This window comes from Temnothorax nylanderi, unplaced genomic scaffold (assembly GCF_030848795.1).
Source record: "Temnothorax nylanderi isolate EJ_2023f unplaced genomic scaffold, tnyl_v1.0 TNYL_tig0009_pilon, whole genome shotgun sequence".
Classification (NCBI taxonomy): Eukaryota; Metazoa; Arthropoda; class Insecta; order Hymenoptera; family Formicidae; genus Temnothorax; species Temnothorax nylanderi.
In genome coordinates this window covers 2,381,269-2,404,557 of record NW_027249071.1, presented here as the reverse complement: position 1 = coordinate 2,404,557, position 23,289 = coordinate 2,381,269, and the positions used below count along the sequence as shown (strand labels likewise).

The 23,289-nt window shown below is 44.7% G+C and overlaps 2 protein-coding genes across 13 annotated transcripts in view; one reads left to right on the top strand and one right to left on the bottom strand.

Moving 5' to 3' along the window:
• The window catches only part of LOC139787417 (SET and MYND domain-containing protein 4), a 107,464-nt gene extending 86,642 nt beyond the window's left edge, over window positions 1-20,822 (bottom strand). Inside the window, exons 1-2 of one of the 2 annotated variants that reach the window (XM_071726498.1) lie at window positions 20,703-20,822; window positions 17,033-17,370 (exon numbers count right to left, since the gene is read on the bottom strand). The gene's annotated coding sequence lies outside the window, so the exon portion shown is untranslated. Of the gene's footprint in view, window positions 1-17,032; window positions 17,371-19,976; window positions 20,107-20,702 lie in introns of those variants that run through there. The other variant, XM_071726497.1, reaches the window with a different exon arrangement.
• The window catches only part of LOC139787425 (growth factor receptor-bound protein 14), a 248,550-nt gene that overhangs the window by 44,160 nt on the left and 181,101 nt on the right, over window positions 1-23,289 (top strand). For 7 of the 11 annotated variants that reach the window (XM_071726503.1, XM_071726500.1, XM_071726499.1 and 4 more), the window contains one exon: window positions 4,602-4,900. In XM_071726503.1, coding sequence (XP_071582604.1) covers window positions 4,612-4,900 — 289 coding nt within the window. In that variant the 5' untranslated portion in view covers window positions 4,602-4,611. Of the gene's footprint in view, window positions 1-4,601; window positions 4,901-20,689; window positions 20,824-21,003; window positions 21,626-21,649; window positions 21,737-23,289 lie in introns of those variants that run through there. The other 4 variants (XM_071726508.1, XM_071726507.1, XM_071726506.1 and 1 more) reach the window with 4 other exon arrangements.

The following is a 23,289-nucleotide window of genomic DNA, read 5'->3' as shown; positions in this document are numbered from 1 at the left end:
TCTTTTATTTTTTATTTTTCAAATTATCATTGATTGTAATTTTTAGAACATGGAATTAAAATTTAGAAATTATAGTTAGAAGGAATATCATATATTTTTTATTTTATATAATTCCAATTTCTTAAAAATATTCTTTTTATGTCGAAATATGTGATACGATCGGTTATTAATCACTATACAGTTATAAACTGACACAATACATTATTTACAACCACTGGTCATTCATTATTGACCTCATTAGTTTTACATCCGTTTCATATTACAATTACAGCGAAAAAACTATGCACGAGACATGTTTTGAACATTTAAGACGTTCCTTAAAAACTTTCGTTGAGATATTCGATGGTTCGATGTTATTTTCGACGCGTACACATGTCGCGCGCGTCACATTAGTCACCGCGGGGGACGTTATATTTTTAATCTTGAAGAAAAGATCCGCGCGCAAAGGAGAATAAGATCGATAATCGACGGATTGTAAGCGCATTTATCATCGCGTAGAAAAATAAGCGACGACAGGCCAAGCCTGTAAACGTGGTTTTGCATTAAGGATCGCAAGGAATCGATCATACGTCGGTACCCGCGGACAAAAATACCAAATCGACAGAGCGAGATATTACACTTCACCTTCACGTTTTAACGTCATCCTATTTTTCTTATTACCTTCAGAAAATCGATCCTGATTACACTTATTATGCTGACAATTAAGGCACAATTAAATTGCGATCGAAAGTTTCTGATTGAATTTTCCCCAGAGAAAATATTGTTTCAATTTTCAACAGAAAATATCTCTGCTGCCGTACCCATTATCGAACACTCGATGGATATCATCGAAAACAAACTCCGAATCGAAAGCAAAATATTGTCGTAATGCTTTACCGTGCGCAGCAGCAGCAGCAGCAGCAGCAGCAGCAGCAGCTCGTACACGAGAGATACGCGAGCGTAATTTACCATCTCTTCCGCTAGTAAATGTCGGTAAACGATGCGCGGTATCTCTGGGGCTCATCCGTTTTGCGTAACCCCCAGTTTCCGAGCCGGCGTTGCCGTAAAGTCGAGAGAGCTCTCTGTCTCTCTGTCTCCTTCTCTCTCTTTCCCCCCTCACTCTGTCTCTTTCCCCCATCTCTCTCTCTCTCTCTCCCTTCTTTGTCTTTCTGCCCGGTCATTTCGAAGAAACTTCCGGTCAGTTCTAACTTCGGACCAGATCTATTTGTATTACGAGCGCTACACGAAAACTCGAACAGGTTGCACAAAAGCCTTTTATCTTTCCTCTATTTGTTCTAAGTATTTTCGAAATATCCAAGTATTATTATATAATTCATCTAAAGAAAACTGTTTATATAATCGATAAACATTACAAACGAGCGATTAACATTATAAATGCTGTATAATTTAAATACGGAAAATATAATCGTGAAAATTATGAAATCCATCGCTATTTTATTCAGTTTACACCTCAAAACAAGACGTGCGTGAAATCTTCGAAAATTCTTAACTTGTTTCGATAAAAAGTTCAGATCTCTTTTTACGAGAAAGTAGTGATTTGACGAGATCATAGCGAAACGTGAACTCTGATCGTGTTCTGTATCACGACGTTTCGCACGATCAACCGTCGAACGCGAGCTCAGTTCGCAAATTCCGATCTATCGGATTTTCGTTTATGATTCGCCGTAAACGCGAGCTATTATGGGAAATTTTTCCGCACAAAACTCCCCCCTGATATCGCGTCGGTGCGCACGGATAATGCTATCGTGTTTTTGTCGTTGAAATAAAAGGCGGGAAAAGGCCGGAGGTGTATACGTCCCTCAACGTCGAGCATCAAGCGAGCTCGCGTCACCGTTCGTAAACGCCGCAGCATGGAAGGGACATTAGGAGCGAAAATGCAGGGAGAGAGAGAAGGAATTTTTCGACGACGCTCTTACGGAAATTAAAGTTTTGACAGGCGGTACGATAACAGTGAAATAAACTCACCTCGCTAATTCAATAACAACTAATTGACGTATTGCGTTTGCAGGCGATTCGATGTAATGAAACGCATAACACGATAAATGCATTATAGTTATCTCAAGTTTCGAATAAAACACGAAGGCCAACGCGCGAGATCGCGCGAGGTATATAATTATATAGAGAGGACACACGGATATATACCGCAAATGCCGTGTAATCGGTTTTATTCATCGCGAAATACGTGACACCTGTTCCGGGGAAATAGCGGTGATATCCATACCTATCGATTTCGTGGGTATCAACTTTTTCCCTTGCGTTTTCCTTGCGCACCAACTTATTCGGAACTTTGCTTCGAACGAGATATCGGTTTTTGGGGTTGGTGCTAGGATAAACCGGAGGTACTATTCTTGTGTAACTGGGCAATCTCGGGGAAACTTCTGGCCGGTATGAAACTCGTTCCTCCGCTTGTATTACGACCACTTGTCCTTTCTGACATCTCGTCCTTGGCCTTGATGGACCATGCGACCGGATGACGGAGTTCGTTAGATACTATCGTAGGCAATATCGTTGGTTCTTGATACGCGAAAAAGCGATATTGTACTTGCCAAATTGTCGCATGCACGTAAACTGATCCCCCCCGAGTTTCGAAAGCTTCATCCGTGGACAGTGAATAGCCAAATCGATCGATCAAACAGGTCAAATTTTTCAAAAAGAAACTTGGATATTTTTTAAAACTCTCTCTCTTTCTTTCGGAATTATATTTAGTATGCTAATCGTCATCTGTTGCATACCAGAATGAATTATGATCGATTATATCGAAGAATGCTCTGCAGGATGAATATTTCTAAATATTACCGATTAAAAAAATTGTCAAGTCTCGCGTTTACTCGAAATCGCATTGTGAGCAAGACGCACGCACGGCCACTCGTGAAATCGTCCCATTATCGCTATCACCTCATTATCGATATCGGATTCGTTTAATCGCAACGGAGTCGATCGATGTGGGCGGCACGTGTTCTCGCTACGCTCTATCGCGCGGTGTTGCAACGGAGGTATAGCTTTCCGCAAGCTGCGCGGCGATAATAGCCATAAAATCAGGTATGCGCGCGCCGGTGAATATTTACGAGTTTTGGCACAGCTGATCGCATACCGAGCTCACGTATCGCAACATGTTCCGCCACAGTGAAACAATCCGCGCGACGCAGGTATGAGAATTTAAATTCGCACTTAATACCGTATGTCAAATAATTCTCTCGACGCGTACAGATATTTTCGTTATTGTTTTCTTTTGTGAAAAATTATCTCGATCATGTATATAAACGATCGTTGGTTAGTAACTGACTTTACGCGTCACTATTGAATCTCTATATTCGAAGGGGTACAAAGGTCAATTTCACCTTCGCGCTCATCTCCCGAATTAATGATAAGATCGATGCTCTTAAGCCGAATGGCGAGGTAAGAACCAATAAGAGGACAAGGAGACCAAGAACCGAATTGGCGTGACCGCGTGCGAGGGAGGACTTAGTTAGGTGAAGAGGAGAAGAGCGCGGCGGACCAGGGTGCATCGCGCAGGAGCTAACAAATTGCGTTCCCGCGTTAAAGGAGCGAGAGAGGGACCCTTGTCGGAATTATTGAGCCCGGCTCGCCGGATCGATACCTCTTTCCCGACTCGTCGTCGCGCGAACGACGAAAGGCATACTCCGCGCTGGCCTTTGTCAAGGAAGCCCGTCTCGCCAGGAGTCCCTCTTCCTTCGGGATGCGCCCGGCGCCCGAGCGTTCTCGAACCACGAACGGGCGGACGTCCTTGTCCGCGGCGGCACGTGCAGCTGCCGTTCTTCGCGCGCGGTTCGCCTCTGATAAAACAGAGCTCGGTACCGCGAGACGTGAACCGCCGTGCCGTACGGTACCGTGAAACGATAACTGCGAGCGTCGATTGATTACGCGCCGATAGTAAAACATCACCGTCGCTGCGGCCACAGCCACCGTACCGTACGTGGGGGTCGGAGGGCATCGTCGAGAGATATCTATCTTCGCGGCGCGATTTCGCCGCGTATAATATCAATGCATGTTGATAACGAATTTTTTCGCGCGCGTCGCGATAACCAGCTTTGTACGTGCCGCAATCTGGGTTATCGCGAATTAAATGCGGGATGATGACGCGTCCCCGGGGTATCCGGAGCCGTTCCCCCTGTCGTCATCTTATACTTCGCAGAATTCCGTTAACTTTGAAAGTACTATCTCTTTGACGTACATATGTTATCTCCTACCCGAGTTTCATCTCGAAATGAGCTTTTTCGGTAACCATGCAACTGATGCAACGACCAAGATCGATCTTTGTGGCAATAAATCGCGCTTTTCGGGGAATAGCCGAAAAACAGTCCCCCTCCGGTGGATCCTCCCGGCGCTTCCACACGGTTTTGCGTAGTAAAGTGATAAGTTCGCGATTATGTATCATTAGGTACTTTTGTGCAACGGCTCGATATATCGTGACAACCCGCTTAATTTGTTAACATTATCGGCCTGTCGCGTACTTGCACTCTTGACACGAGACAAATGAAATACGTCGATTAGCATGGCGACTGCCGAACGTGTGATTATCGTTATATCGTAGGTCTGTTTTTGTAATAGTCGCAACCCATCTTCGACCGGTCTCATTGCAGTGCCGTCGGTATGGCAGCAGACTCCGCTGATACCTCCTTGCTAACAAGCGCCATAGAAGAAGATCCGACGGAGAGCCCGAATGCGAACCCTTTGGGACAATCCGAGATCCTGCGCCTCCACCGCCATCACCATCACCACCACCACCACCACCACCATCACCACCACTCTCGCGGCAAGGATGTGCCAAGAAAGCGACGGAGAGATCAAAACAGCGCGCTGTTGCGCGACTTCGACGAGGTGATCGATTACGTCGATTACGCCAGACTGATTCGGAGCTGGTTATCAAGGATAACATGCAGTAAGTCTGACACGCGCGTTTTTCTTTCAAGCAGACCTTCATACCTGTGCTCTTAATGACTATTTAATCGACATATGTCGAAAACGATAACGGTAACGACGATAATAATAATGAGGGAAAGAGAAAAAAATTTTACGCGAAATAAATTTTAATTCCAGCGCGGTACTAAGGGAATATATTCGGCAATATATCTGATTCTGAAATCTCAGCTTTGAACGATTATAATCGCGATAACTTGAAGAAGAGACGGGGGCTTATGCGATTCCCCAACGCGGAATCGATTTCCATGCATCGGATTGCTTTAAGCTCGTATTTCGCGACGCGCTTATCGCGCCGAGGAACAAAACCGGTCGGGTTTCGATAACGGAGGTTACGTTGAGACAATTTTATAAATAATCGCTTTTTCGATAATATTACGACACGGTCGATATCAAGATGTTACGCTTAATTATCGTCGGTACTCGATACGCTGACGCTGAGTCGAGACATACCGGGAATTATCGCAGCTTTAACGAGCAAGTCTGATAAGCTCTTACTTTTGACGTTGTTACAACAATGGTTAAAACGATAAGCTCCTGTTTTATATCTCTGACTTTATATATAGACTTTGCTTACAAACAACGGAAAGTGTCGGATTCTCACTCAAGTTCACGACGGATGTTCCTCCGAATGCATCTGTAATTAATGTTTACTAATCAATGTCTCTTACATGTCGAGCATTGTTGCGATCAAGGTTTGTTTTACCGTAACCCATTTTCTCTTGATCATCTCATTTATATGTTTGCAGTGTAGCTTTGGATATGAGTATATTGTCGATCCGAGGTAAGATGTACTTTTTATGCGAGTCCCTCTCTCCCCCTATTCCATTTCGTATTTGCGTTCATATTATCTACACGTTAAACTTTTAACTTTAAACTTCCGTATCATACCGATACGGTAATACCCGTTTTCCAATGATAGCGAACTATGTCATATATTTGTCGCTTTGGCACTAATAACAGACTTCTTCGAAAGAGGTGTAAACTTTGCCGCCGTTTGTGGGAACGTGAATAGCGTAAGGACGATCAAATAGTTCCCGTGAACGGTGACATTTTATCCTTACTTATATAAATCAGCAAGGAACGGTAAGTCACGCTTACCGGCACGTATGCTTGAATTTGTAATCGCTGTTGTTCGTGTTGCGAAGTTCTGGTTATGTAGGTTCGCTAAATTGCAATGTATGCACGAGCAGATTATTTTGATTTATACGATACGTCCTGCACGATGTCGTAGCGATAAGAATGGGCTTTATACATATCAATATCTATCATCTCTAAAAAGACAAATCTGTTTTTGATATTTGTATATATTATGCTATCTATGTTATATTATTATATTTCGAAGCTTATTCAAGAGTGAATTTTTGAATTTTCTAAAATTGTACATATTTATCAGATTTTCTATATTTCTCTTATTGATCTTTATCTGTGATAATCTTTTTTAATCTAATTTTTATATCTAAAAAAATATTGTATATATTTTGAACAAAAATAAATGCTTTATAAAGGAAGGTTTGTACCAACTTGAATTATATGCTAAATATTAATACTTTTTTATATCATATATATTTATATGTATATATTTATATAATTATACTTTTTTGTACGATATTTTCAGTATTTGGTATCATAATTTTTATATTTTTTACATGTACTTGCATGTCGAGATGTAAGCATGTGTTTTCGCATTCCGAGGACAAAATTATTGGTTTTAGATTCTAATATGCTGTATTTGAAAATGCGCAATAAGTATAGAGTAATAAGAAGGGAACTAGAAATCCGATTGATAAGATAAGAATAAAACATTAATAAATACAGAGTATAACAAACGCGCTAAATAGACATTAGGCATCTTTAGCATTCTACTAGCTCACATTATATTGAGTATATCATTGAAATGTTTATATTAACTTAATAGAAAATAGAATTCTAAAGAGGTTAGCATTTTGCTATCGATCTTACCTCCATCGTTATTCGTGTTGTATCAAAAGGTTTCACTATCATCTGTAATCATTACCGTGCGTTGATTAGCTTACGCACCGATAAAATTTAATCGCGTCGATCTCGCAAATGACTCGATTAATCGTATATTGATTAATTCAACTTGTTTGAGTAATTCTAAGTATTTACGTCTATTGCAGTTTGCACGTATGTATGTAACGAGACATGCGTAGCTTTCCGGAGAAAGCGGATCTCAGTGAAAGATCGTTTGTTTAATATACGCGACGCATCATTAAATGCCTCGAGGGATTTAGCGAGCGAAGAGGAATGACAGAAAAGAAAAAAATTCAAATGGATCGCGGTCGCGCGGGAGCACGTCAGTAGAGCGAGGTAAACGTACTTGGGTTTGTTTACTGCGCAGTTTGCGCGCGGACGCGACAGGAAAGACGAAGAAGCGGACGAGAGTGAACGACCGTGCCGAAAAGCTGACTCCCTCCTTGCGCGATGCGCGCCTTTTACAGTTAATGCCTAGCAAACCGTTCGAATCTAGGCGCTGTGCGGCGTATTTTGGCGTTCGAATAATTTTCGTGTTTGAGTTAAATCTCCCATGCGGAATATCCAAGACTTGATTGCGAAGATATGACACGTAGCTGACACGCGCAGATCTCCGTGTTGACCGACTACTCTTCGTATTAGCACTTCGCGACGTGCTAATTGACAAAGATTTGCAATGAATCGGTAGAATTCGATATGAAACTCCAGGCCGTGCGTCATTGCGAATCTACTGGCGTGATCTATCTCTAAACACAGATAGGATCGAGGTCGCATTGCGTGACGATGCGTGTATATGCGCGGTACTGTTTCACGAGGGACCACCTCGCCGACGAACGCGAACAAATAAACCGAGCAGGCGGAAGAAGCGGAGGAAAAGGAGAAACGAGCGATACGGTCGCCGCGCGGCCACCCACATGCGGTTGCCCGAGACATAAATTGCGAGTCAATTATATGCACCGAGTGCATCCATAACGACGGGGTGCGTGTGAGGACATCTTTTAATTCAGCGCCTCTCAATCTTCTCTGATGAAGAAAACTCACTCTTAGCGGAAGATTTAAAAATTCTTTTAAAAGTTGCCTTTAAAAAGATACGCGCGTTGAGATTAACCGTCAATTTAAGACTGTAATTAAAACGCGTGCTTTTGCGTACCACGTTTATATTTATCATAGATAAGAATGGTTCCACGTAATCGTTTCACGAGTAAAATTATCGCTATAGCGAATTCGGTTGGACGCACCAGTGCGCACTCAGTGCACATTAAAGCCGTTGTACACGAATCAACGTAAAATGTATGTTTAATATATACGGGTTAAGTCACGAAATCCTCAATTATCTTTATTGTACTATTTGGTAAAATATGTATTGGGCATTTATAAGTCAAAATATTTGCATTTTACTTTAAATATTACAAATTAAATCAGTGTACAACGGCTTTAATGTGCACTGAGTGCGCACTAGTGCGTCCAATCGAATTCGCTATAAAAAAATAATATTTTTTTTCGGTGGACGTACGCACACATAATTGCGACGGTGTTTGTCATTAGCTTCGCCAGCGTGATTACAACTTTCCATGTCCTCATGTTACACTTCAAGGCCGCGAGAACCACCGTACGGCGTCACGTAAGCGACGACAAAGGAACGGTGAACGAAAAATCGCGAAGTATGCTGTCGAAGGTGCCGCCGCGCCCGCGCCGCGCCGCATCGTTTTGCGGAGGCAATTTCGTCCGGGCTAATCGCCGCCGTACCGATTACGTCCGCGTTTCGCTTTCGCCATTATACAAGGTGTTGAAAAACTGTCAGTTCGAACAGAGAAAATCGACGGAATACCTGTTGAAATGAGTGAACGGATCTTAATGCTAGAAATCGATACGCTGGACTTTATTCGACAGAAATGTTAATTTAATACTAAAATCTCAAAATTCTTAAAGAAAATATTTAACTAAATAACAATAGTGACAATAATGACGTAATAAAATTCTTTCGAAGAAAAAAGAAAGATATTTATATTATGTAGAATTAAAAAAAAATATATGATGAAATCATCTGTTTTCGACAAGAAATATCGTTCTGTTGAAATGCGATTGCTTCCAAACACCTTGTATAAGACCGGCACGCAGCCAATATTGGTGCCGAGAGGGTTTCATGCGCCATGCGCAGAAAGCAGTCTCCCTTGGAGATCCCGATGGAACTCATCTCATTAGGTTTTATGGCTCTTTACTTTCGCGGCGGTCGAACGCTTTTTACTACCCAGCCGTCTAGCGGCATTAATCATAAATCCATCTCCCGGGATCCTTCCGTCTCGTTCCGTCTCGTTCCGTTTTGTCATCTTCCAGCTGTCTCTCTTTTTCATTTCACCCTCCGTTTTCGTCCGTCACATCCCCTTCGAGATCGTCATTTATGAAATGCGAAACTTACAGAATGTGCGCGGCAACACAAGAAAAGCAAACTAGAGGAGAGATACAGATACGATCTCTCGCGCAAAAATTGTTTCGGTACTTTACTTTTTCGGCCGCTCGCGTTTCGAAGTAAAGATGCGCTCGCACATATGCGAGCGAACGAATTCGCAGAACCAGTGAACGATAACAAATTGGTTTATTTGCAATCATTTCCGTTGCGACCTTTGAAGTATTTGTGTAAACATTTGATTTCTTGCCAATACAACAATAAATAACAATTGAGAAGAAGTTAGGTATAAAATATTGAAGCGTTTTTGACTCGATTAAAAAACGCGCGGCGCGCGATGAAACTCATTACTCACGGTATCGCGAGAGGCAGAGCGGAAGCTCATGGGGGAAAGCGGTATTATTAGAAATATCGATATCAGATACCTCGAGGAAGAAAGAGAGAGAGAGAGAGAGAGAGAGAGAGAGAGAGAGAGAGAGTAAGAGAAAGAGATAGTAAATATGCTCTCGCAGTGACAGCACCACATGTCTGCGGTTTTCTGGTATCAAACGATACGGGAGGAAGATCATCGATCATTGCGCAACAAGTAAAGGCATCGAGAATTACGAAGTTCGGGAACTTCTTTCCGCGAGGGTTCGCTTAGCGAAAATTTGAAACATCTGACGTCTCGTTTCCAGTTACACGATTGCTTTTTACGACTGCCGTGTGGCGGCGATTATCGCGGAACGAGAATAGACTTTAACAGCATGATAATTTTTATTGCGCGATAATAAAGTGTGCTCTCGCGGGAAATAATTTAACGTGCCAGCTTTGCTCTCTAGTCTTACGAAACACGATCGTGAAGACTTCCGATATCGTGTTGTGATTCGTAATCGTACGAATCTAAAGCATACGCGTGAGTCACTGATATTTTCGTTTTGTGTTGAGCTAAACTTCTCTAACTTCTCGCGTATCTCTGGCACGATCATATCGATTCGCGGTACGGTAATATTTCGAAAATAGCAACGAGCTATTACCATAATTTTTAATATTTCATTATTTTATCATAGTTTATTCAAATTTCTATACGGAAAAAGTCACGATGGCATTTGGAATTCAAAGAAATCTTGTGGCAAACAATTACCAAGTCATTTTTTTTCATCATACGTTTGCACATGGTGTGAAACTCAAACAGATACGTGCCGCTTTTAGTCGTGAATCTTCGCAGTTTCGTTTTACGATTCATGCGACTCTGATGTAGCTATGAATCTGTTATTTTAGTACAGCGCAGAGTTTCAGTTTTTTTTATACGTTCGTCGACGTTGCAATATAAATTCTAAAATGACCTCGTGCATCATGATAGTCCTCTATTCGAGAGATGAGAAAAAGAATATTTTAATATAAAATAACGTATGTTGCATAACTTTAAAGATCTCTTACTTTTCTAAAAACTTTGTGAAAATCCAATTTAATCTTCTTAATTGTGTAAGATTCTCGTAAATTTATGAAAGAATCACATGATCGTGTACTCCGAACTAATTAATCCCGTTTTTTTCGCGTACTTTGCTTTTCTTATCGTATAATAACAATCGCGTTGTCTATTCGGAGAATTGTCAAATTATATCTATTATTATATCAATAACAAGAAAATCGTCAGGCTAATATAATTGCAAGCCAAAATTACGTGGCAAACGGCTGCGTGCGCGTCATAGCGATATCTCGATCTCGATCGACTGTTGCGTCAGTCAGAGTCTATTCGTCAGAATGTGTCGTGAATGGCCTTCGGCTTTGACGTTATTTCGTCGATACCTCCTCCGAGAAGCATCGGCCGAGTGAACGGCCGTGAGTGCGCGCACAGTGCGGGTACGACTTGTGTATTTCGATTATCAGTCAGTTAGTCATCGTTAATCACGTCGGTGAGTTTGATCACGTCGCGCCTCCGCGATCTTCAGTGATATTGGATCGAAATAATTCGTCCGGTTTGGATTTTCGTACAATTGGAAACGGTAAAGTGAATCACACCAGAACGCGCTTTTCTTCGCTTTCTTCAAAATTATGTCGGATAATGCGCATTTTATTTGTGAATTTTTCTTTTTTGACCCAGACGTGACTAAGAAATCGTTTTTAAATTAATTAATTTTAAATATACAGGTTTTGACGAATCAAGAGTTTGAACTGGCTGCATATAAATAAAAAATATAAAAGAGAGAATCATGCTCTTCCCTCTCGGCTCTTCCTTTAACTTCAAGCAGATTCCAGCTTAGCAAAGTTTTAGTTTTAGTTTGTGGCTTAATTTGGAGACGTTTAATTTGCAAGTACGGAAAACAATTGAATAGTGAAGAATTGTGAGAAAAGATTAAACGCCGAGATATTAAAATCGAATGTTCTTTCGTTAATTTTAAGTAGTAGTTTCTTAATTGTTTTTTAATCTGAAGATTAGTTACATAGGTATATCGAACTTTCGTTGCGGAGAAATTAATTGCAAACTAAGTAGCAAATCGATGGATAAACGGAAGCGCGGTGAAACTTACGTAGCCGCAAGCGATGGATAGAGATCTCAATCAAACGTTATCAGATAAAATGAAAGGAAGTAGAAGATTTTGCGCGAATAATTTGAGACTTTTGTTTGGACAACCTTCAGGTTGTGGAGATTAACGGAAAGTGCTGCAAATTCCGCGTTTCGCATGTTGTTACTGACGCCAGCTGTTATCGCCGCGTTATTGACACAAACGTGATGAAGTACACGTACGCTGCGTTTCCTCGGTTTTTTGTACGACACGCCCATTACATTTCAGAAGGCAATACGGGCGCGTCCGGTATATTTCGCCGCGATGCGGACAGACGTGTCAGGAATCGCCGTTCGATCGTCGTAGTAGATTCCACTTCGACGAAATAAACGGATTGAATGAAAAAGTTTGCATAGATAAAATGTAGATTAGATAAAACGTCATGCGGATTGCGACATCGTGGGAAGAACCCGCTTTCCTATATCGGGTATCTACGTTCTCGACGTAAATTCTTTGATATAATTTTTTTCACATCGAGAAAGGTCAGGAAAGTCCGGCGGATCGCGCCGACATAACCGACACGCAATCTCGCTCGGCTACTCGGTCACGCACTGATTTCAACGGCTCGCATTTATCAGGGGCAGGATACGCACGGTGATAACGCACATTTACTTTTTCGTAATAATCATGTGTCAACGTCGCGCTGAAAAATGCGCGTTCGTCGGCTCCGTTCATTATCCTCGCGTTCGTTCACGCCGCCGCGCCGCCGCCGCTGGGTGGAGGCCACGACCAGGTCGTATGCAACAAATGACGTCATTCTCCACGCATGGCATCGCGCATCGATTAATTAATTTCCACCACGTGTTTACCTTAATTACGCGTGGCTAGACGCGATGCCGCACGCGCCTGTGGTTTCCGTTGATTAATGACGCACCGTTAGCACGACATTTTTGTGTGCATGCTGTTCTTCTGCATTCTCCACAATACTGCATATGTCTCTTAAATCTCGACCGGCGACCGGGCTCGAATGTTTCGCATTCTGCCCATTAACTCGTGGAAAACAATTTACGGAAAAATTCAGCTTATTTTAACAGGAAAACAGTAATATTCATGATACTTCGCTGCAATGACATATTCTCAAAATAAATTCTAAAGAATATAAATATTAGAAGAATGCTAATATTAGACAAATGTTCCATTATTTTAGAAAAATTTGTGTGAAAATGATAGATAATGTATTTTTAATTAACTTAATTACACATGTAAAAAAGATTCTTGTTAGTATTTCCGAGTTCGTTCAGCTACGTGTAAACTTGATTCTCATTCGTAGCGAGAAATGTATTATTTCGCAATCCTGCCAAGCCCTAAAATTCGATCGGGATAGGGGTGAACAACCCTCGTTCGGAAGCGACCGTCGTGGTTTGAAAAGCATGCCGGACCTTGCCCAACCGATCTCTCGTAGAAGCGCCAGACAAGGGAGAATATGCGTGAAGAGAGAAACGCCGAGTATGATTGTCGTTGCGTGTCATTTGAAACGCGGGGATAGGTTTCATCCCAGTAACGTGCATAGAGAACGCATCCCGTCGAAGCCCCGCGTCTGACCGTTACGTGTCCGTAACTACGTTTAATTTAATTACCAAGTGTTCATAAAGGCTCCACTTAACACAGTATTCACGTTTCACAGTAAAGACGTTTCTTTCACGTCCGCTTGCATCACGCGGCTAACCACATTCATCTTTTTCTACTTTGTCTAGCACGATATTTAAATAGCAATTTTTCTATTCTCGTCTACAAACACGCTTGGGAAAGGCAATGAAAAGAATAAAATAAATAACGGTTTTTTAAATATCGGAGTAATATCAGTAGTTAGGAAATTATTTGACATTTAATATTTAAAAATTTTGTTGAATTAAGTGTAAAAATGTATAATTGAAATTTTGTCTCCGAAAGTCTAAATTGACGTTCACTCAATTAGCAACTAAATACAGGGAATTCAATGGCATCCTGGGATTACATTTAAACGATCCGATTGTCCTAGGTTTGTGACATATTCGCACAGCACTAATTCCGGGATAAACCGGATGTAACTCTCATCCATACTGATAAACGAGACATTTCGTGTGAGCGCGGCTTAACAAATAATTCGGCTAAAGTCGATGTTCGTTGTGTTGTCCAGGCAACGTACCCGAGCGCGGTCGATGCCTCTTCTGTTATCATCCGGTCTCTGTTTCTCTCATCTCCTCTTTCTCTCTGTCTCTCATTCATCTCTTTCCACCTTTCTACCTACTGTCCAGCCCTTTCTCTCATCCCCCATTATTCCCGTTCACCTAGCCGATATTTGCAGGCGTGGCACCGTTAGTTAATTGAGAATCGTATTCCTTCAAGTCAATAAAAATAGGAGTTATCAAAATTATTGTTGTCTACTGCGATTTCACGTTTTGAAAGAATGGCCATTTTCTTTTAAATCGTTGCCTTATTAATTCAGATAGACATTTTTTTTAGCGAATCATACAAACTATTCGATAAATGAGATGATCATTAAGTCACGAAATTTCTATTGGAAATGAAATGTAAGTATGTATCGCACTAAAGTGAAATGGTATGTATCGCCTATTGCAAATGTCAAGCATTTCTTCACGGAATGATTTACGTTGTAAATGAGTAATAAGTTCAAGCCGTACGGACAGTTCCTGCCTTCCGCATTCATTAGCATTAGTTAACGTGAAAGCTGCCGGCCAACACGTGCATAACTAATTACTGTTATCGTCCATCTTTTTCCGTCAAGGTCGCTTGAATCCATGAATAATTACAAGCGCGAAAACCGCGCGAGAGTCTTTCCATAACAGAGAACTGTAATCTCTTCGCGAGAATCGAATAATGATAAAAAAAACACACCAATATAAAACACATCACAAAAAGTTATATATGGTCAATCCTAGCGAATTAATATAATATAATATAAAATTATTTACCGTCGATGAGACTGCATCGCAAAAATCAATCGCGATGTCGTTGCGTAACGAGCAGAAATGCAATCCACGTGGATAATTCGACGATTAACGACAGACAGGACGGACTACGGTCATTCATTAACGGCAGCAGACAGACAGGCGGTGCATTAGCGATCGCGTGGAACACGTTATATTGTTATCATTCTGTCTCTCTCTTTCTCTTTCCGACTCATCCTTTTCTTTCCCGCGCGCCGCGCGATCAGGAGCTATCGATCGGCGAGAGCGGCCGCGTCCCCTCACTTCGCATCGTCGAGCAACGTACGCGACTCGTTTCATCAGGGTCGACCTTACGCAAGGAATGACGCAGTTGCCGCGAGGGAAAAAAAAATATTCTCCCTTCTCGTCTATTGAGATTTCGACTTTGGACAACATCCGACTTTCAACTCGGGTATATGTACTTTCTAGCCTAGATTATCGCCAACCTCCCACCTTCGTCGCGCGTCTCGTCCCGGATCTCGTCCCGTTCCCTCTCGTCCAGCTGCTGCTACTACGCTCGCTCCACGTGGCGCAGGCGTGGGTTTGTTGTCTCTCCGTCGCGCTCGCCCTCGGAGCACTCTGATCGCGGCGACACACTCTCCGTTTCTCTCGCGCGCGCAGACGGACTTTCCGCGCCCAGCCTCCTCTCGCCCTCTTCGCGCCGCGCGACGCCGACTCCGTCACCGTCGGCGACCGAAGCGGTCGGTGCCGACGGCCCCGCGCGCGCTGCATTTATTGAACCGATTTCGTTCTCCGTCGCGGCGCGCGTCCTCCCAACGCTTATCCTCGCCTCTCGCGTTCCCGCTCGCCATTTGTCATCCCTTCCTTCGTATGCTCGTCTCGCGCGCCTCCAGCCTCCACCCCGTCCCTTTAACCTTCTTCTCGAGAGCTTTCTCCCGTCCGTTCGTCCTCCTATCCGTCGACGTCCCCGTTCGTTCCCGTATATTTGGAGCGTTTCGGCGAGTCATCGTCGCCACGTACGGCACGCACACGGCGTTACCCATAGCTATATAAATATAGCCCACCGTATCCTGATACGGCGGGCACACGTGACACGCGAAGAGCAGCGTCTTTACGCTCCCGACCGACGCGTCGTTCCGATGCAATCTGAATTTATTTTCTGAAATAGATTTCGCGCGAATTGCGACTTAATCTCATTCCTTTTTGCTATACGTAAAGACGAAGCATCTTGAATAAATTCATCTGTGTACGTTACTTATGAATTAATTGTTCAAATGTGCCTTTACAAATTCTAATTCATTCATCTGCCTAATTAATATCCGTTTGTGCTTTGTTTTTGCAAAGTATGTGTATTAACTTGTTCAGATCTTAATCAAACCCACCGAAGAAGCGCTATTAAAAATTCTGGGAAAATTTTTGTGAATATCAAGGATCGGAAGAGAATAAAAATATCGACTGTTACAATCGGATCCGATGTAACTATCTAAATTGCAACTATCTAAATGAATCTTCAATTCAATATTAAGTTTCAGATGTTTCATTTCATGGATAAGCGTACACGAAAAATATGGATAACAATAAAGCATAAAATTAATTGTGTATTATAAGCCAACCGTCCAAATATTGGCAGTCACGCAAACTTCTATAAATCCCAGCCGGTCTTTTTTTAATAACCTAACAGAACTTTGAACTAAACGGGCCTCGCTCATATACATGGACCAAAGTTCTGTATTTGGAAATTGATCCGAGATCCTCGCGCAGTGTAATTATACATAGTCGCGTAAATACGTCTCCTCTTACGGTCATCGCGGCGGTGGATGGTAGTGGTGGTCGTGCACGATGACCAGGATCGATCGTTCGTCCCGGGAACTAGCATCCATGACGTCACTCTACGTCACCAGTCCCGAGAGGAATGTGAAGGCGGGAGCGTGAATCGGTGCAAACGCGTCGTTTTCCGTTTTTTCCCCCCGCAAAGCATTGCGCGGATGCGGTTGGTAGCGAAATCAGAGCTATTCGAGAACGTTTGATGCGATAGAATGACGCGGCGTTTATTTGCATTTATTCGCGTTTGGATTGCACGAGAATACCATCCGAATAGCGGACGGAAATACCAGTCCTCTTTTTCTTTTAAGTTTTAAGATTGCCTTAATGTTGACAGTCCGCTCGAAAATATACCGGCCGCAACGCCCCGATTTCCGCCCCGACTCCGCTTCTGGCGCACGCCTGCGCGCCAGGAACATGCATACATACAAACGACTCACCTGTGTAGACCTTCGTGGTTCATCATACGGCGGGAAGAGCGACCACGGTCGAGATGGCTCTTTCCCCAGCTGCGCAACGGCCAAGACCTAGGGCACGCTTCGTCGACGGCAAACGTTTATGTACGTGCCTTCTTCTCGTCCCCTTTCGTCCCCTCGCGTCATGCCGCGAACCGTGTCGGCGAACTCGTGAGCACAATTACGCGACGCGACGTCACTCATGCACGAACACCATGCCACCCTCCTCTTGATTCTCCATATCTCCCCTTTGTTTCGCCTGGCCGCTCATTGCTTTCAATCGTGCGCGTGTCCCTCGTCTTCGGGTCGAAAGAAACCAAATTCTGAAACAATGAGATTCGCTTATAGCAACTTTGAAACTAATTCCAAATTTCGAGAATTTAATTTTTCAATATAGGACAATTTAGTCCCCTTTCACTTATTTATTTATTAATTTTAATCCATCTGTTTATACAATATGATTCTTTGAAACGTGGAGGGACCTTGGCGCTTTCGCGATGCAGCTGCCTTTGTGTATAATTTTGCGGGAGTTCCTGGAATATATATATTCGCGTACTGTATAGTGCGGTTGCGACATAGGTAGATATATTGTCTGTGGATCCCACCGGATCGTACTAGACGGTTAATTAATCCTGTCTCCTATAGCTCCGCGAAATTATTATTAGACGACGCGAGGGCGGTGTGTGATACGAAACGGGATTGCGATGCGGCATCGCGCAAAGCGGCTTCGAGAATCGAGGGAAACACACGCGTCGTTTGTCGCCATTGCTCCAAAGACGCGTCGTCGTCGCGCCGATTCCACGAGATTAACGCAATTCAGAAATTAATCAGGACTCGCGGAGGGTTCATTAGCTTGAGGCAATAACGTGCTAAATTACGTGGGAGCAAATTCTATGAAATTCTTGGTTCATTTTCGGAAAGACGCTGCAATGCTGACGTATTTCTTTGATTAAGACGAGCACAAGTACTTTTAAAATTTTATATATACGTCGCCAGTAATCAAATAGACAAAATAATAAATATAATAATGGTAGACATAATTTATTTGACAATTTAGAATGTATTATTTCAAGTCTACAGCAATTATGATTTACAAACATTAAACGATAAAAAGAAAAGGAGATATAACGTATACACATTAATTAATTAAGTATAGAGGTAATATTATACGCGATTGATTTATATGTATTGTTATATTATGCAGATTAATGTGTGGAGTAAAAGAAGATAGTATTTATTTACCGTATTATTAGAAAGCCGTATTATTATAAAGAAAATTAAAATTATTCCGTACGGCACTAAATAGAACATAACCATTTCCGAATCGTTATTGCTACTTCGTTGAAAATGTAGCTTTCTGAATGCTCGCAAGTCGACTATCTCATTAAAGTTATCCCGCTCCAGAATTATCACACAGCGGCGCATAATAAAAGACACGAGGAAAGAAACGCAGGCCGTTGGGAGGACATTATCGAGCGTTTATCGAACACGGTCGCAGCAGCGTTACGCCGTTATACGTACCTACATTAATACACGATTTCGTTGCGGCGCGCCGGCGGCTTGGCCCACGGGGGAATTCGCGCGACATAACAAAGAAGTTTCGCGAGCAGTAAGCGAGCCGAAGGACTCCGCGGACGCGAGTCGGCGCGAAAACGTCGGTGAAGAAAGAGAGGGACCGACCGCGGAGGGTAGTGGCGGATCGTAAAAGGAGGCTGCGTGGGGCGGCGAGGGGAGGAAGGAGAGGAAGTCGCGGATCGGAACGGAGCGAAGGCGTAGGCAGCGCGACTCCGAGAAAAAGCCTGCCTCGCGAGGGGGTTGGCGAGGAAACGGGACGGAGACGGGACGCGAGGACGATAGACAAGGCCGGATTTAGATGCTTCGTTGCCCGGCCCCTCCCTCGAAAACCAGCCCAAGACGAGCGAGGACGCGCGGCGCGAAGATGATACGAGGCGATACGAAATGCACGCGACCGATCCCGTTTCATGCGCGCAGTATCTCGCGATAATCGCGATTGGGACTATCACGATAATAGCACCACCGCGACAGTCTTTCGCGAAACGAGATCTTTCGCGAGCGAGTGTCAATTGAGAGTTCCAGAGCGTTAATTAAAATTTTTATCGCAAGTCGAAAATCTTTTTGCTCAAATTATATTAATGAAAAAATGATTCGTCCAAAATTTATCACTCGGTCACATCTCTGATCGATTGAATCGATCACAGAGTAATATCAGTTAAATTTATATTGCGTAAACTTGTATTTTTGAACGCATATTCGGTATTCATTATTATAACGGTAGATTTGAAATAAAACTGATTTCTCAACAGAGGCAGGCATGCAAATATATGCGGAACATTTGAAAGATAAGAAGTCAAATACCATAAAGAGCTTTCGAAGAGTGACTAGCAACAGTGTTGCACCTTTTCTTTTATTCAGCTTTTATTCAAATTATAAACATTTTAAAAACGTTCGTCGAAGGGTCTCGATTAACGCTCAGTCGTCATACAAATATATTTAAGACTCGACATTATTACATAAAGCTTGATGAAAAGTAACTGTAATTAAGTTTCTGTACGGCAAACCAATTATTCTACAGACTCGCGTATCTTGAAACGTTTCAATAACTTTTAAATTAACTCGGAATCGTACGCGCGGTTGTCCGTTACAATGCAGATTAACTTTAATCTCGATTCAATTTATTTTTTTATCTTTCTTCAATTCTTAAGGCGTCTCTACGTAAGTCGCGGTTCGCGAAACGCATGCAAGATACACGCACAGTCTACATGTCAATCTAACCTCGCCTTTGGGATAATCAAATGTCTAATCATTAATCATACGAGAGTTGCGTCATACACGCCTTTCGAAAATTCGCGCTCGCGATCGGGGATCTCTCGAGAGTCTATTTACGAGAAAAGGAAGCGCATTTCCTTACCTGCGACACAATTGCGCGTCGCAAAATTCCACACCCCTGAAGAAAGGGACGAAGGCAGGAGTCCGAAGGCGAGCTATGGCGAGCCGCGCGCGCGACGGATGCCAATGAGGTGATTCCGGGAAGGGGAGAGATGGTAGCGGGGGAGCCTCCGTTACCGCGCGCGCGCGTGTGTGTGTGTGTGTGTGTGTGTGTGTGTGTGTGTGTGTACTGTGTGTGGTGTGTACAAGCGCGAGCTACGGAGGACGAGGGGGCGGGAGAGAGACACGGAGAAAGACGGAGAGCGCGTCGTGCACGTATCGGCGGGACGCGCGCTCGCGCGTTTGAGTGAGGGAGGCCGTACGCGGCGGGAATCGTCCCTCTCCGTAGAGTCCGTAGTACTACGCGGGACGCTACGCGAACGGCACGTTACACGTTTCCCCAATCCCCATTTCGCTCGGAGCGGGAGCGGACGCTGTTGACCGCACGTACGCCCGTTCGTTCACAGACGCGCGCGAGTGTTGTCCCGAGAGAGGAACCGCCGCGGGAGCAGATCGGACTCCGGACACGAAAGCGCGCCATTTCGCGGCGTCGTCCAACGGCCGGGTGCTTTTCGTCACGCCTCGCCGCTTTCCCGTGTTTACATTTGGCGTCCGCCTGCGCGCGCGCGACCGCGCCGTGTCTCGCTACCCGAGCATTCGAATTTGGGTGGCGAGGACGTTTCGGTAGATTATTACGCGGAAAACTCACCGTACGCGGTCGATCGTCGGCTCGGAACGGCTCTCGCTGAACGACAACGAAGAACGCGAAGTTCGTTGACGGGGAGGAGGAGGAGGAGGAGGAGGAGGAGGCTGAAGTTGCCGCCTGAAGCGTAAGTGCCGAAGTTGGTCGGCGCGGCGGGCCGGTCCGCCACAGGTCCTCGGCAGTTTTCGGCGCTCGTCGTCGGCACTGTCGGCGGCCGACCGAGCCGCGTTACGACGCGGTACGAAAAATCACAAGGGTTAGTTGACCCGGCGCGCCGTCGCGTCACGTACGTTTCTCGCTCTCTCACGACGATCCAAGTGCGACTTCGCGTGGGGAATACTACGCACCGCGCGCCGCGACTTGATCGATGCACGTGTGTCGTGTGCGTCGTGCCGAGCGACGCGAGTGATAAATATCCCCCCCGATTTCTCTCCGGGTCTCTCCGCGACCGGCGGTGGTTTATTCCGATTACTCCGAAAATCCTAACGCTGCGTCGAAATTACCAGTGTGAAAAACGTGCGCGTGCATGTGTGCGTGTGTGCGTACGTGTGCATGAGAATACCGCTGTGAATGTGATCGGAAAGTGCGTGGTGGACGCTACGTGCTCGGAACCACACGTGTGACATCGCGTTCTCACGTTCTAACGTTGGATACGAGGCTCGGGGCTCGGTGGCGTGCAGCGCGCCGAAAGAGAGGTTAGAGACGTTCTCAGTCGTTCCACGCGATCGAACGCTTCGAGGAGATTCGAGACGCTCGGCGGCGTACGTCACGCGGCTGGCGTCGAGCAACGTGAAGTTTGCCATCTTGCCGCCGTTTGAATTCGGAGTACGGTAATTCGGCGACGCGGACGGCGGCGCGGCGCGGCGGACAGAGTGAGAGAGGGGAAGGGGACGAGACGTCGCGTCGCGATCACTCCAATTCCGTCCGGAGTAAGTAATCTTAACCCGCGATTTCTCGTCGGGCGCGCGCGTCTCTCGAGAGCGCGCGACGAGTTCCGGCTGCGTCGTAAACAACGCCGGTGCAATGACCAGCGGGGAGCCGTGAGTCTTCTCTTTTACCAGCTGCGTAGTAACGCGTAGTAGAGCGTACGATCCCCCGAACCGACATTTCGACGTTCAACATTGCGCAATCTTACGCGCCTCGGGAGGCGGACCTCGGGGACAGAAAACATCGCACGTACCGTGTCGACCGACTCGGATTTCCTCGAAATCCTCTCGGTATCGCGAAACTGAACGTTCCACCCCCTCCCCCCCTCCCCGGCGCTTTTATCCCGTAATTGGCTATCGATTAACCCGACACGCGCCACTCCGGAATTGAAATGTCGCGGACCGTTGACATTAAAGATCGGGTTCGGAGTTTATTTTAAAACCGACCTTTTCTCCTGCTGTGCTCCTTCCTGCGTTATAGCGCAGCGGGAGATGAACGAGTCAAATTTTATTCTCGAGGAGGATAGGATATACCGCGCGAGCGCGCGCGCGTCCAATCAAAGCCGTCAGACGCGAGGAGAAATCGTAATTGCGACAGCGGGCGACCGTGCGTGACGCAGTATCTTCTTCACTTTTCGTCTCTCGGGGTCTCGCACGAGCGCTCGATTTCCGGGAATGCTTCGTTCGTCAATCGCGCGTGTGGCTCTAGGCACGCGCTCACACGTGCAAGAATGCGCCCCGATTACCTCCTTTATGCGCGTGTCGCGTTCACGGCGTGAGAGAGCACGATGACTTCGTGCTGGCTTTAATTCGCGCGCGTGCATTCCTGGCCCGCATGCCCCTCCCCCCCCCCTCCCGCCTCTCTTTCCCGTACGTTTCGTGTTGCGCAGCATTTTTTCAAATTTGCATTCGAGATAACGGTTGAATGTAACGACGCGTTAAATTTCAAAACGACGAGACGTACGCCTGAAACCTGTAGCGTTTCGACTTACAATTAGAACGCGATCTTTCTTCGTCGAAGGTGAACCGCGCGCGAATTTCGGATCCGCGTCCTTTCCCTCTCTAACTTTCGCGCCGAATCTATCAATTATTGGCTAGCAATCCGCGGTTTCGCGAAGACCAGAAAGGCCGGAGCTGTCGTGAAACGCTCGTTTCGCTCGAGTCGAGCTACGGGGTCGGCAAAAACCGCACGCTTCGTCGACCGATCGGAACGGACTCTCGTTCTCGGAATGCGGGAATTTCTGAGACTCCCCGAGGAAAGGAAAAAAAAAGCGGCGAGATAACTAAGCGCCGATTTACGGGTGGTCTGTTATTTAATTTCGATCGAAGCGACTCAATATTTCGAGCGTCGTTGTATCTCGCTGACGCTTAGTCGTATTTGTCTCGTAAAAATTTCATTCAACCGTTTATATCGACTGCCGGATAGTTAGCTTTTAATAATCGTGGGGCTTTTAATAATCCTGAGATACGTTATTTTCGGAGCATAATTGCATAAATCGACATTTTCGACGAACTCTCCCGTCAATCTCGTTTACCTTTTCTCGCTGTCGCTGTTACTCGCAAGCCATGTGCATCGCACGCAGTTTATCGGATCGTAGTTTAATCGATAAAAGAGTTAAGTCTCGCGTTATTTGCGACGCAGTAGGTAGTAGTTCCGTTCGCGACTC